Source organism: Stegodyphus dumicola, chromosome 5 (genome assembly GCF_044657685.1).
Source record: "Stegodyphus dumicola isolate Sdum_Otavi_A_Nest chromosome 5, ASM4465768v1".
NCBI lineage: Eukaryota > Metazoa > Arthropoda > Arachnida > Araneae > Eresidae > Stegodyphus > Stegodyphus dumicola.
In genome coordinates, this window is record NC_140772.1 from 208,277,488 (window position 1) to 208,293,462 (window position 15,975).

Genomic DNA, 15,975 nt, shown 5'->3' on the forward strand with positions numbered 1-15,975 from the left:
TTCCAATTTGCTTCTATTTAGCTTGATTTTCGTAGTGCTTTGTTAATCACCAATTTTTTAAAATGCCCTTCCATTTTAAGAAAGATCAACCTTTAAAGTCTAAGGCATGTCAAATCGTGTACAACGTCACAGAATTTTGCGCTTCTGAAGCTTCAGCAAACTCTTTAGTAGTTCCTCTTCTCCAAGTTTTGAAGAGAGCATCACAAGCTACTGAAGTATCGGAGTATACAATTAAAAAAATTAAGCACGAAGGATCAACAATGGGTGAAAATAAACTTCTAAATACGCCTGGAAAGAAACGTAAAAGCTCTGCTAATCATAAGTGAGAAATTGACGATTTTGACCAATTCGTTATACGGCAGACAATACAAGACTTTTACATCAAAGAAAGTGCCATCTGCGCAGAAATTACATCAATGAAACATTAATTGACAGCAATTTAACTTTTAATAAATGGCGGCAGCATGATACGGTTTTGGGCGCACAGATAAATGTCAGTTCAAAAAATAGACCGATTGTTGTATATGCTGGCTCTTCCGCAGGATTTATTCCAGGTGCAAGAGATAATGAATTAATAATTCAAACTGGCAGCAGCGATTCTGATTCAGAAGAAACGGAATCTTGCGACAGTGATTCAGACAACTTTTCAGATGTTATACCTCTATAAAAGTCCTCCACTAAGGCATCGTCTTCTTCATCTGATAGCTCTCTTAAGTTATGAGGATATTTCTAGGTTCCGTATTTTCTTTGCCACTATATAAATGAAAGACTACCAAAAGTGGGCAACAATGAGCCTTTGGTAGAGGTGAAACCCCCATGTGGATAATAAAGAACACTGCATGGTTGTTTCATTTCCCATTATTGTGTTCTTGGGGACCCACAAGCCATGGTATAATTTGCTTAAAAATAATTTTTAATCTTTAATGAAAATTAAATAAGTTTTTCTTTATTATGAAAATATTAATACAAAATTACATTAATGCAACAAAGCTCACTGCAGTTATAAAAGCCAAATTTTGTATAATTATATAAATTTCATATAATTTTAAATACTGAATAATTTAATACTAGGTAACTGAATAATTTAAGAGACCTTAATTTTGTTCTGATTTTAACATTTATGTTACTAGCTTATCAGTGTTTATAAAAAGCAGCATAATACATAAATGGGAGCTAGTAATTAAGAGGCCCACCAGTGGCTGATCAGTAAAGTCACTGAACACTGGTAGTTAGGTCTGAGGTTTGAATTCCGTGAACATGCTGGATGCATGGGCGTTTTCGTAGTTTTCCCCATGTGCAACGTGTATACGAGCCAGTTTCCCTTGGGAAGCCCTCCATGAAGGCATCCCTCCTCTTAGATATTTAACCCTGGAGGCTTTCCGTAATCATATAAACCAACCCAAGTCACTGGTAATTAAGGTAAAAGCTGTTTTGATTTTAATTCACCTTCGCTTCCTTTCGCCATTAAATTGACCAGCTTTTGGTTTAGTTTGAAGGTATGAGAAAAGAAGAAATGTTCATAAAAAGTATTTATTGAGAGCATGGATATGTAAATAAACACTTTTACTTTCAGATGATTCCATATACATTTAATGATGAAATTTTTAGTCATTATTAAAGCACAAGCAATAAATTAACAGAGAATTTTGAAATAAAAACATAGAACGCCATTTAAAGACCGAAGAAATTGCTTTGAATGTTTACAGTAGATTAGCTAGAGGGGAGAACTATAAAAATTTAATTTATTTTGCATTTATGAAGTGCGTCTATACTACATTACAGAGAATGGGGCAATCAGGTAAATTTCTAAGATGTCATCTATGATTTTGCAAGAAAACAAATAAACAAAACGAAACAAAACAAAAAAACAGCAAAATAATAATATGATTTTTTTAAATGCAAATATTAAAATTTTTCTTCAAAAATAAGCATGGATTTTAAATTTTTTTTTCCCTACAAGTTATTTTGGTATATTTTTACTCATTTTACAGCTAGAGGTATGCCAAATTCAGTGACTTGTACCTCACAAAGCAAAATCAAAGACCATTTCTTGACTGCAAAAGCTTTATCTACGCCATTGAATTTTCATTTTAGGAAATTGGATGTTGGGGTCGACGAGCATTTTACTTGAAACTAAAACAAAATGTGAATATCACCAAATCATCTTTAAATGCGCCAAGGTGGCAAACTGAGAAGTAAATCTTCAAGACACCCCTATGAAAAATGTGTCAGGGCTCATTTTTACGGCAACAGACAGCTGCAGACAAACTGGCGAGAGCTGTTCTTACCACAGACAGACAGTAAAAAGTAATGATTTTGGGCTTATGATATTCAGCCTCCTCCGGGGATCGACATACAGAACTCTGCAAAGCTATTGGCTAGGATCTGTACCTAGGCAGTCTTGGCCACAGGGGGTATACAAATAATAAACCTAGTGGTCCTAAAGGTCCCAGAAAGATTGATTATCAATCAGCCCATGGGTCTGGCATGTCCTAGAGCTTAAGGTTCTAGTAGCCCGGAGTGGGGTTCCGGGTAGTTGGTGGGGATGGCGCCCCAGGTTTTCTGGGTAATGTCCTTGGACAATGAGCAAACTGTGTGACTAGCAGGTATCAAACTGACAACCAGTGTTGCCAAATGCGATGGTGTCAATCCTCTCCAAGGTCTGAAGACAAGGTTTGAACCCCTGGGCCTGGCTCAGCAGTTGGATTGGACACCTAGTGTCATTTAGTCTGATGAAACGTGGAATGCCCAAAATCTTATGTTATTCAATGATGGATAGACTTTTAATTTATTTTTGCCTCTTAATAACCATGTTAAGTTTCATGAAAATTGCATAATTTCTTTATGCACACTTTATCTACATTTTGGATAAATGTAGATATAAAATACAACTTATTTTTTATATCTACATTTATCCAAAATGTAGATATAAAAAATAAGTTGTATTTTCCCCCAAAAAATAACATATGTACTTCAGGTAAAGTTTTCTTAAGGCAGCAAATTTTATTCAGATTTTAAACCATTACAGAGTTCTACTTATTAAACCTACTTTTCCATTAAGAATAGTGCCATCAGCATTTTTAATGAAGATATTATCTTTCACTCCATCATCATATGGTGGATAAGTTCCAGGTTTCTCAGCATTACTTATGCCAGGATCCTAGAAAGAAAGACACTTTTATATTCAATATTAATAAAAGTAATCATTGCAAGCATCACACTTTTAATCATAAAAATATTTTAAAAATTCAAAATTTATCTAACTAATAAAAACTACTAACATCAAAAAAGATTTTACATTTTCATATTAATAGCATAAATAATAAAAGTTAATAGTTAAGAATGTTACATAAGATTTGCAATGTAAAAATTTTTAAATAATTAGCAATTAAAATCTCAGTTTTATAAACTTGAATACTAAAAAAGAGAGATATTTACAGAGACATAATAAAAATAATTCTTAATATAAAATATGTAAAAAGCAATGGTTTTTTAAATACATTTTCATAAAACTTCCTGAAATACAATAAGGACTGTTTCTTGGCAGCAAAAATGAAAATGCGGAGAAATGGGATGGGGTAACAACAGTGCAAATTCATAAAATGGAAATAACTGAATAACATTCTTTTAAATATAGGAAATGCAATGTAGCATAATTATTGTAGATTTATTTCTACAAATATTAATAAATTTCCTCTAATTCTCTCATAAATGATTTGTCTTATTTTTGTTCATTAGCATCACAATTATATTATAAGAAATTCTACAATTCATCTAAAGAAATATAATGAAAAATACATTCATATGCTTTAACAACATGAAACAAGAATTTTAAAAGCAGAACACAACTACTGACTGTGTTAAAGATATATCACAATTAAAATATGACAAAAACTAAATTTACTGCAGAAAAAAAAGAAGCCCTCTTGAAAAAATAATGATAGAAGATTTAAAAAAAAAAAAAAAAAAAAAAAAATCAGCATTACCTAAAAAACATTGAAAATACAATGCACTGCTAAGGAATATAACTATTTGCATATTTTTTAAACCTCAAGAGAAAATTAAATACTTATGTCATATTTGATTAAAAACATTGCTTGCATTAATAATGTTTTCAATAAACAGCTATCATGAAAATTTGTCACGTATAATACATTGTGTTGCCAATCATTATTCAAAGAAAACAAATAAAAAAGGGTCATTAAAATAATTCAGTTGGTTTAGACAGCAATTTTGAAATAATTTAAGAGATGTTTCACAAAAAGAAAATTTTTGACAAGAATTTAAAGACAAACAAAATTCATAGTTGGCAGCCTCACCTTTACTTTCTGAGCTACTAACTTCTCCTTCAGAAATGTCATTTTTGGCGCATTTTTGTCTCTTCCATTTTCTCAATACTTCAGCATCTAATACATCTATTGAGAACTTTTATGCCTTTTACCTATGCATATTAAATACAGAGAGAAAATGTTTTATGACCAGATGATCTTGTCATTTCAACAACGAAACAGGTTCACTTTACTTCTTCCTTCTTTATGTAATTCTCCCCTTTTTTAGCATTCCAAAATCAAGAGGGAAAAATTATGTGAATAATTTGATTTCCAAAGGAGATGATTACAGAAAGAACATAGCAAATGTTAAGCAGTCATGGATTAATTACAAGTTACTATCACAATGTTATTTATTTAAAAGAAACATACATTATAGTAAGAATACATAGTAATATTAACATTAAAATAGCTAATAAGATAGTTTCATTTTTGGTTCTTTGTGATTTGAATCTTGCCCATTCTCATTGTTAACTCTGCTATTCCTCAAGCCTAAAATGATCCACAAATAATTAAAGAAAGTGAATGCGTGGCTGATTTAGAGAAATCATAGACTGAGTGTCAATTTGCATTTGCTTTGCTATTATTGTTTGGTTCTTGTATTATGCTGGCATAAAGTTCAACAGCTAGAAGGGAAAGTTTTGGTATGATAATTTGCAGGTAGTTTGTGAAGGTTTACCTTTGTTAGTAGGTGAAAACAGTCATTACATGGATGAATCAATTTTAAAATTTAGGGAAGCTTGTTCTCACGCTGAATTACACTATTAATTTAGAAGTCAAATAGAAACAATTAAAACAGGGGTTGTGTTTTTTTCATGAAAGTAATACACAAGCAAATATGATTAATAAAATATTCTAATTAGAAATAAAAAAATTGTCTTACCGTCATAAACACATAATGCATTCCTTTATTATGGAGATCTTTGACAAATTCAGGTAAACCTTTGAAATTTGTTTTATCATATGTGAAATCTTCAAACTTGTCCATAAAATCTATGTCATTCCACTGAACATCCTGCAAAGAATATTGTAGAATTTTTTTAAAAAAATTAATAACATTCATAAAATCAGAAATACAAAATATTTCTTTTAAAACACTATAAGAGTACATATTTAAATTTTCCTAATCAAATTTTTATTCTACAACTAACTTTGTTACAAATTCATTCTGCCTGAAAAATAATATCCAAACATTGCATTAGGTATTAATGTATGAGATTATGATTCATGTCTTATACCTTTTCAAAGTTTCAGTCAAGAAGTCATAATGAGAAAACTATCTGCAGTATCATCCCCAATAACAAATGGTTGCATCTCTTGCAACTGGTTCTCATGCATTTTTATTCATGCAGATGCTCTCATTAGACTAACTAAAGGGGAAGGGAGAGGAGAACCCTTCACTAGAGGTCAAATTGATTACAAAATAAATATTTCTATAGAATGTACAAAATTAGCACTTATTTAATAAGATGACGCAGATTCTTCTAAATTAGTTGAATGAAAAAATGAAAAAAAAGAGACATGATAAAAAAATGATGAAGAAAAAGGATAAAAGAAATCACAATCATGCAGATCTTGAAAAATTAAAAAAAAAAAAAAAAAACTCCTGCTAATGAAAAGTAAAAATCAATTATAATTATGAATTTTTTTCATTAAAAAAAAGGGAGGAAAATAACAGTGGTCTCAAATTGGTAATCCATGGGGTGCATGCATCCCAAAATAATTTTAAGCAGATTTCTAATAAATGAAAGAAGAACATTTTCAGAATGTAACTGTAGATTGTAAATATTTGTCACTCAATGATCACTGGGAAAATCTTCTGCACAGAAAAACTCATTGACAATATTGGTGACTTTTACCTTCGTGTACTTCTTTACAGATCTAAAATTTAAAGTGATTTCTTTCCTTTCAAGAGAAGAAGGGAAATCTTACTGGGCAGTCAAAAAGTCGGTAAAATCAAGGAAGACTCATGGAAATTGCAATAACATGCACCATAAGTAGCATATATACTGTGTCACTGCACAGAAATTTCTCATTTTTTTTATTTCATTCTAAAAAAGTTATCCTGCATATGATGAATGAACAGAAAAAAATATGTTCATATTTCAGGAAGCAGAAAAGAAAACGCACAAGTTAAAAATATGCATGTGACACGAAAAAATTTGTAAAGCGTTATTTTTAATGAAATCCCAAACCATACAATTAACTTTTCCTAACCTAGATTAGAAAAATTCATATTCCTGATATAGATACCTTGTTATATCTATTCCACATCAACAAGGCAAATACCAGAAAATTACAATTATTTTTAACTGTAGATTGTTTGAAAACAGAATAAAAAACAAAAGTTCACATCTAAACTATGTTTCCACACATAAGTTGTCTGTTTCCTCACCACTGTAGAGCAAGCACACTGCATAGTACATAATGTTGTACACGACCTGGCGATATTATAAAATAAAGTGATTCAAAGCTCAGCAAAACTGTGTTTTCATCAGATGGCTTTGGGCAATTTTCAGAGTTACTAGGCTCTAAGAAGTCTACTAAAATCACATCCAAGACATCCCAGATAATTAAAGCTATGAATTTTGCAGCAGGTGGTGTCACTGACAATGAAGAAGATACTTAACATAGAAGTTCTCTTGCTTGTGAGAATGGAGTAACAGAGCAAAACTTCAGCTACCACACTAAGGTCAAGAAAACCCTTACTTATTAGGAGTAAAATATTGCTGAATATCAAATCAACCATCATTCCTGCACCTTTGTAACTCACATATAACTTAGATGGCATCTTTCCGAAACTAAATCTCATGAACACTAAACATCCGCCAAAAAACAAGAGTATCCTAGTTTAATTCCAGCTTGGATTGTAATGCATTGATTCCTATGAGTTTCCCAAAAGAGGGGGAGATGTTACATATATGTGGCAACACACTAGTTGCTGGTCAAATTGAAGTGAAGTAATAGTCAGTGAATGTTAGGTGGAATAAACAATGTGCTATGTGAACGTGTTGCAATGACTTAATTATAGATCAATAAAAATGAATACGATTAAAACATGGCGTAGTCGTGTGGAATAGTATTACAACTAATTGCCAGGCAATCAATCCCCTTGGTTGTTTTTCCTCTCAGCAGACGCAAGATGGAATTTTGTCGCCCACCACAAGGCCTAAGTTTCGACGGCAATATGGCTGAAAACTGGCGCAGATTCAAGCAGCTGTTCCAGATTTATATGAAAGCTTCAGGAAATGCTTCAAAAGATTCAGATGTGAAAGTTGCTTTATTTTTAAATGCAGCTAGTGAGGAAGCAGTTGAAGTGTTCAACACGTTCAATCTTTCAACAGGAGATCAGGGTAACTATGAAAAAGTGCTTGAGAGGTTTGAAGCTCTCACGACACCTAGAACAAATGTTGTGGTGGAGGGATTTTTATTCAATAAGAGAAAACAAGAAGAAGGGGAACTTTTTGATTGTTTCGTAACTGACCTGAAAAAACTTGTAAAATCTTGCGAATTTGGTGAGCAGAGTGACTCTGTCATACGTGATTGCATTGTCCTTGGAGTATCAGATGCCAGTTTACAGGAGAGGATGCTGCGAGAAAATAATCTGAGTTTGGAAAAAGCAATTGAATTAGGGAAAGCAGCTGAATTGAGCAAAGCTCGTGCTCAAACGTTAAGAGAACACAATGTTGACAGCGTAACTAGAGAAAAAGTAAAGCAACATCGGACAGGAGGAGCCAATGCAGCCTTAGCAGTGAGGAAGCACAGAGGATGGAATGATGACACTTCAAATATTGAGACATCTTTATGTAAAAAATGCAACAGACATCACGTTAAGGGACAGTGTACGGCATATGGGAAAAAATGCTTAAATTGTGGCAAACTAAATCACTTTTCGACTATGTGCAGACTGAAGCACATCCAAAATGTTTCTCAGCATGATAACGCAGATGTATATAGGGACTCTGATAATGAATTCTTCGTGAATTCCATAAATGTTCAAAGAACTAAAAGTGTGTGCTCAACATCATCTACAAAAGAGTGGACTAAAACTTTAATTGTTGAAGGGACAACTGTGACTTTTAAGTTGGACACAGGGTCTGAAGTGAATGTTTTGCCTGTGAAAACTTACGAAACACTGAATGCTAAGAACTCTAATCTTATTTTAAACAAGTGTAATGTTGTATTAGAAGCATTTGGGGGGTCCAAGGTTAAACCTGATGGGTCATTAATGTTACAATGTTCCTCAGATGGTGTGGATCATACTCTAGAGTTTTTAATTGTTTCTAGCAAGCATATACGTCCATTATTAGGAATCGATGCATGTGTTAAACTTAATTTAATTCAGTTTATAAATAAGGTTGGAATATCAATTAAAGGTAAGTTAGATCAGTATACAATTGTTTTACCTCCATCTAAAGATCAATTTATTATTAATAATTCAGAAGTGTTTGAAGGTGTGGGGAAATTTAGTGGATTGTGTAAAATCATGGTTGATGATCAGATAGCTCCTGTAGTGAGACCACCACGTAGAGTGCCACTTAGTTTAAAACCTAAACTTGAATTAAAATTAAGCGAATTAGAGAGACAGGGCATTATTGCAAAGTTGATCAACCTTTGAACTGGGTTAGCAATCTAGTAATAATTGAAAAAGTTAATGGATCCTTAAGAATATGACTTGATCCTCAAGATCTTAACAAAGCTATAAAAAGAGAACATGTGTTGATTCCAACAATTGAGGAGATTTTACCAAAGCTATGTAATAAATCAATTTACTCTGTTTTAGACTTATGGTTTTTTCAAATAGCGTTAGATGGAAATAGTAGTGATTTTTGTACTTTTAGCACACCATTTGGATGCTATAAATTTTTAAGGCTTCCAATGGGCATTTCCTGTGCACCTGAAATTTTTCAGAAACGCAATCTTGAAAACTTTGGTGATATACCAGGAGTATTGGTCTATTTTGATAACATCCTCATTGCTGCTAGCACTATACAAGAACATGATAAAAATTTTAACAGAGGTCATCAACAGAGCTAAAAAAACTCAATATTAAATTCAACAAGCAAAAACTTCAATATAGGGTTAGTGAGGTTAAATATTTAGGTCATTTATTTAATGCGTCAGGCATGCGACCTGATCCTGATCGAATTAAAGCCATTACTGAGTTACAGGAACCTCAGAATAAACATGAATTACAGCGTGTTTTGGGAATGTGTAATTATTTGAGGAAATTTGTACCACATTTTTCAGAGAAAACAGCCATATTAAGGGAACTTTTGAAAAACAAAGTAGAATGGCAGTGGTTACAGCTACATTCTAAAGCATTCAGGGAATTAAAAAAATTAATTTCCAATGCACCTGTGTTAGGAATATTTGATAGCAGTAAACCTATAACTATACAGGCAGATAGTTCTAAAGATGGGTTAGGCTGCTGCTTATTGCAGAATGGGCAACCAATTGCTTTTTCGTCTCGGAGTTTAAATAATGCAGAAAAAAACTATGCTCAGATTGAGAAAGAATTTCTTAGCATTTTATTTGCTGCTAATAAATTTCACTATTACATTTATGGTAAAGAGGTAGAAGTGCTTACTGATCATAAACCATTAGTTTTAATTATGAACAAAAATATTGCTAACGTGTTGTCAAATAGATTGCAGAGGATAAAAATTAAGCTCTTAAAATATAACTTAAAACTTAAATATTTGCCTGGGAAATATATGTATATTGCAGATTTACTGTCACGTTCCTTTATTGATACAGACACGAATGAAAACATGGATATGACAGAGATTGTTCATACACTAACAAAACAACTGCAAATGTCTGAGAGTAAGAAAAGGGAATTTCAGAAAGCTACATTAGAAGATGAAGGGTTAATGCTAGTGAAAGAATATTGGAAAAATGGATGGCCTTTGAGTGTTTATAAAGTTCCTAAAGAAGCAAGATCTTATTTTAAATTTAAAAATGAGTTGAGTGTTGAACAAGATTTAGTTTTTTTTAATAATCGAATTGTAGTACCTGTTGCATTAAGAAAGTGTATGTTAACATTATTGCATGAAGCTCACTGTGGGATTGAAAAATCAAAAGCTAGGGCTCAACAAGTACTATTTTGGCCAGGAATCAACAGTGACATTGAGAATATGATTTCTAAATGCCTAATTTGTGATAGGTTCAGGCCTCAAACAGTAAAAGAACATCTTGTTTCTTATGAAATTCCCAGTTTACCTTATGAAAAGGTTGGTGCTGATATCTGTGAGTATGCAGGGAAAAGTTACCTAGTAATAGGCTGTTACTTAACTAAATGGGTAGACATAATTCCTCTAAAAAATAAAAGTGTAGTGGAAGTTACTAGTAAATTGAAATCGATATTTGCAACACATGGAATACCCATAACTTTAATTTGTGATAACGTACCATTTAATAGTTGGAAAATGAAGAGTTTTGCAAGGGATTGGGGATTTGAAATAATCACTAGCAGTCCTCGATATCCTAAATCCAATGGATTTGCAGAAAGGTTGGTAGGTATAGCCAAGAGTTTATTTAGAAAAGCAGGATTAGAGAAATTAAACGAGGCTTTACTGGAATATAGAAATACTCCAATTTCAGGCATAAATTTATCACCAAGTCAAATGCTATTAAGTAGGAATTTAAGAGCACGATTACCAATTACGCAAACAGAATTGAAACCAACTGTAAAAGATCAATATAGAGAAAAGGTGAGGAGTAAGCAGAAACAGGCTAAAATCTATTATGATAAGCATGCAAGGGAAAGACCTGAATTTATTCCTGGGGAAAAGGTAATGTTGAGATGGGAAAATAAATGGGAGCCTGCTATAGTTTTAAAAAAGCATTCAACTCCTAGATCATATTGGATTAGAACAAAAGATAATAGGGTAATTAAGACGGAATAAATTCCATTTAAGAAAAACTAAAAATCAGAATTTAGTGACATTAGACTATTATGATCTATGTAATGAAAATGAGGAAAATATTAGTAGTGAACATCCAAAAATACATAATGATCCTCACCATCAAAATAATAGCAATAATATTAATCGTGATTGTGTATATAAAACAAGAAGTGGTCGTAATGTGTATCGACCATCCAAATATGATAATTATGTAATGCATTGATTCCTATGAGTTTCCCAAAAGAGGGGAGATGTTACATATATGTGGCAACACACTAGTTGCTGGTCAAACTGAAGTGAAGTAATAGTCAGTGAATGTTAGGTGGAATAAACAATGTGCTATGTGAACGTGTTGCAATGACTTAATTATAGATCAATAAAAATTAATACGATTAAAACAGGATGCTATAAAATCAAATGTTATATTTCAGTTTACTTGAATCCTTTCATCAAATAATACAATGTTGATTACTAGCATTGACTAATTGTGACACAACCACATCTTGTCTACACATCACAATATCTGGACAACAATGACTAGACATCACACCAACAAGCTAATTATAAATTTTAACTGTATGCATATTCTTGAGCTATGAAAACCCTGTTTCCAAGCCAATCACCATTTTATTATATTACTATATCTCTTGCTGCTGACATAAGTAGTAAAAGTTGCCTGATCACAAACATCTACTCTCAAACGCTTATGCAATCCATGGCATTAATTTAAAATCACACATTTACTGTATGGTATACATAACTATATTCTAGTCATCCTGCACAAGATATTGTTTAAATATAATACACAAATTTACTCTCAACTAAGCATTACTAAAAATGGGGCTGCCCCTTAGAATCAACTGCATTTTAGAACTGTAGATTTTTTTAAAATTACAATTATTGAAAGAAATTCTTGTATTACAAGTCTAAAAAGAAATACTACTGATTGTATTAAATCAAAATCAATTATTAAAAAAATATTTGCCCAATGTATTTCAGCACTTGATTTTACCCATTTCATTTTCTTAGAATCAAAATATTTTTCTTTGTTAGTGAGAATAAAATTAAGGGCTGTTTTTTAATATTGAGGAAACATGATACATAATAATACATATAACTCAATCCTGGCTGCATTATAAAAACTAAATGTGGCATTTAAATAGTGCTGGAAAACTGCAATTAAAACACAAATGAAATATTTCAATTAAATTTATAAAATATAAGGATTTTAAATCTGAACAGATCTACAAAATAATTTACTACGAAAATCTAAATGCTGATTTCAAAGGTGAAACAACTTGCAGAAAGAGAAATTATATGTTGTCTTCAGGATACAAAACAAGATTAATGGAACTTACTAAGGGTATTCCAGCTTGAATATTTCGCTCCGTAGTTTCCCTAGTTTTATTTAGAGTACCATATCCCCAGCGACACAACTGAAATCCTAAACTCCAGTAGGGTGGCAAGAAGGGTTTCCCAATAATCCCAGTATATAGTTGAACAACCTCTTCTGGAGTGGATCCCAACATGATGAAAAAATCTAGAATACCTCCAATTGGTTGGAAGGTGATCGCAGGAGTAGGCTGAAGAATAACATCTGTTAAAAGAAAAAGGGGGTGCATCTTTAATTAATATCACATGAAAACAAAATATTCTACAAGGTAATCCAATTAAATTCATTTTAAATTTACATATTTTCATATCTGCTACTGAGGCTTGTTCACGTTATTAGAAAATTTAGTCTCAGCAGTTGGTTGGTTATTTTAGTAATAACAAAGCATGTGAGGGCAGTCTACTTAAGAACAGACAAACACATCTGTAGAGAAAATTAGACACACAATTGAGAAAACCATAAAAAATTTCAAACAGCCAATTCTGCTTTATTGCTAAGACATGAAAATGTGATACTAGTAGTTCACAGTTACAAGAACTCAGCTAGTGGTTGATCAGAATATTTTTTCATAAGCACATTTATAGATAATTTTATGGTTGCTTTGGAATATTCATTAAGTCTTTACAGAACAGATGTTTTCATTATTTAGCATAATTTTTATTTACTATTTTTTTAAATAAATCTAGTCTATTAGAGACAAAAATTATCATCTTAAATAGTTGGAAGTTTTAGGCAAGTCTTTGAATGCTAGTTGCCGAGTTCAGCTCTACTTCATGTTCTTGGCATTTGTGTTTAAAGTGTATCATAATCCAAAATTTATGGACTGCCATTTTTTTATCTTAACATAAAAAAGTGAATCACTTGCCTTAATGCATTTAAACTAGTTCTGGGCTATATATAACTCTGATATTTTTTTCCTACCCTCCCACTTCATGAATTCTGTAAGCAGCTTTTGCAGTTTGAAGTCCAACTTAAAGCAATGACAATTTCAGTATTTATACCTGATATTTGCATGCCTCAAGCAAAGTTAAAGCGAATGAATGTTGATGGCAGAAACAAAGCAATATATATTTTAATACGATAGATTCATACAATATGCTTATTTGTATAAGTATGTCTAAAACAGAAATACTTTTTTATACACCCCAATACAAAGTAATATCAACAGTTTCTCTTTTTGATACATCTTAGTTGCTGAACAATTGACTTTTACTTAACAGGCCTCAATCAACTTTAATCCTCACAAATTTTAATTTAATTATGTCACACAAGTAGTTGAAAAAGTAAATTATGTTATTAAAAATGCATCACCTGCTATGCACATGACAGAAAAACAAAATTAAAAACATTTTCTTTTACAATCATAAGAAATTAATGCAAACAAATTAACCTAAAAGAGATTTCATTTTTTTTTTCAGCCTGCAATACTTGTACAGATTCTTACTGTACCCAAAATGACAAAATTATTTCAATATGCGAGATACACTTTGTGGGTTCTGTAAATAGTATCTGCAATTTTGAATCCCAACTTAAAATAATTTTGAGATAAAATTTCAGAATTTATATATGCTATTCACACACCTCAAGCAAAGTTAAAACAAGTTGATTGAAGAAACCAAGCAATTTGAGCATTTTTAACATGATATATTGCTTACATTAATCCAAACGCCTCTCATATTTGGGCCCACCATTGGCCAAGCGGTAAACTCATTGAACACTGGTAGTTCGTTCGAAGTTCTAATCCTGTGAATGGGCAGCCTGCATGGCTGTTTTCATGGTTTTCCCCATGTGCAACTCGTATACGAGCTAGCTTTCCTTAGAAAGCCCTCGATGAAAGCATCATTTCCCTTAGGCAGATAGCCCCCCCAAGAGGATTTATCACATAAACCAAATGAAGCCTCAAATTTCTGTGGAAATTTTTAATAGGCATTTTTAATTAAGGGTATGTTATTGTAATCGTGTCTATGATAAGGCCTATTCCAGTAGTACTATAGGTGAAGATGACAGCCCTGGAATTCTGAAAAATGTTATCACTGTAGAGGTGCATTCTTGTAAATAAGACATTAACTTTTAACAATTTAGCAAGGATGGCTGACAGTCAAAAATATGTGAAGTTGTCAATTCTGTGTCTGGGAAATTATTTCAGTTTCTGTAGTTTTCCTACCCTCTCTGCCAATTTTCAATCCTCTCTGATGACCAGTTCTAAGCCTGACTATAGTTTTAGTTATAAGTCAATCTCAATTGATGTTATGGAGCTAGCGCTTCACTAGAACTGAATGTCCCTTTATTTGGCCAAAGCATTTGTGCCTTAATATTTTTTATTATTTATTTCTTATAACACTTACATTGAAATTTTGAGCCTCTTTTACCAATTTATATGCATCCTTATTACCTGTGATGTTGATGTGTGCTAGCAGACATTTAATGTAGTCCTAATTTTTGAGTCTCATTTAGGTGAAAGTGGAACCTGTTGGTGATTAGGACGCTCCATCCAGGATTGCCTGTAGAGCAGCCTTAGAGGTTAGTATCCAATATAGCAGGTTATAGTATCCAAATAAGATGGATAAAGACTATACTAACATAAATAATATTGATCCCTGACATATATGTCTAATTATAAAAAATTTTGAAATACGGTTTCCAAAGACTAAAAAATGTCCAGTAAATAAAAGGCTCATTATGCTTTAAATGCAAAGTGTTCTACACAATTATATGAAAAATTCATGAAGGTATTACAAAATGAATTTATTGATTTTGATCACATTTTAACCTCTATTACAAAGCAACTTCAACTAGTTGTTCAGATTTAGAACAGAAACCATGAAACAAAACTTGGTTACACATTTAATGACTTTAATTATATAAAACAACACTTCATATTAACCTCATAACTGACCTTATGGAATTAATTACTAATATCTTCACAAATTCTATACTTAAAAGTAAGCAAAATTTTACACTAAACTTAAAGAATAATGAAATTTTTATTAATTGAACTTCTTGTTCTTCTTGTTTCCACATAAAAAGTAAAATTATTTTAACAATCATTGTACTGTCCAGTGTATTAAATACATAATTAATCTATTTCTGCACAATATCTTGCTAATCAGCTTTTTTTATTACTTTCTGATTATACACACTAACATCAATAAACTACGAAAAAGTACTTATGAAGCAACATATCATGTCAATAAAACATATTTATTTGGCAATCCATGATGCTGTTAAAAATATTTCAATGTAACATCAAAAAGTATTTAAATGTAACCCAGGTATAGCACATAGCATTCCTCCAGACAGATTTCCACTTCGTGAATTTTCGCTGGTGTGGCTGGAGATTATG

At 31.9% G+C, this 15,975-nt stretch overlaps 1 protein-coding gene across 1 annotated transcript in view; it reads right to left on the reverse strand.

Annotated features, from left to right (window-relative positions):
- The window catches only part of LOC118185056 (lysosomal alpha-glucosidase-like), a 71,914-nt gene that overhangs the window by 41,917 nt on the left and 14,022 nt on the right, over positions 1–15,975 (reverse strand). Inside the window, exons 5-7 of the mRNA XM_035354848.2 lie at positions 12,598–12,836; positions 5,212–5,343; positions 3,050–3,160 (exon numbers count right to left, since the gene is read on the reverse strand). Coding sequence (XP_035210739.2) covers positions 3,050–3,160; positions 5,212–5,343; positions 12,598–12,836 — 482 coding nt within the window. The remainder of the gene's footprint in view (positions 1–3,049; positions 3,161–5,211; positions 5,344–12,597; positions 12,837–15,975) is intronic.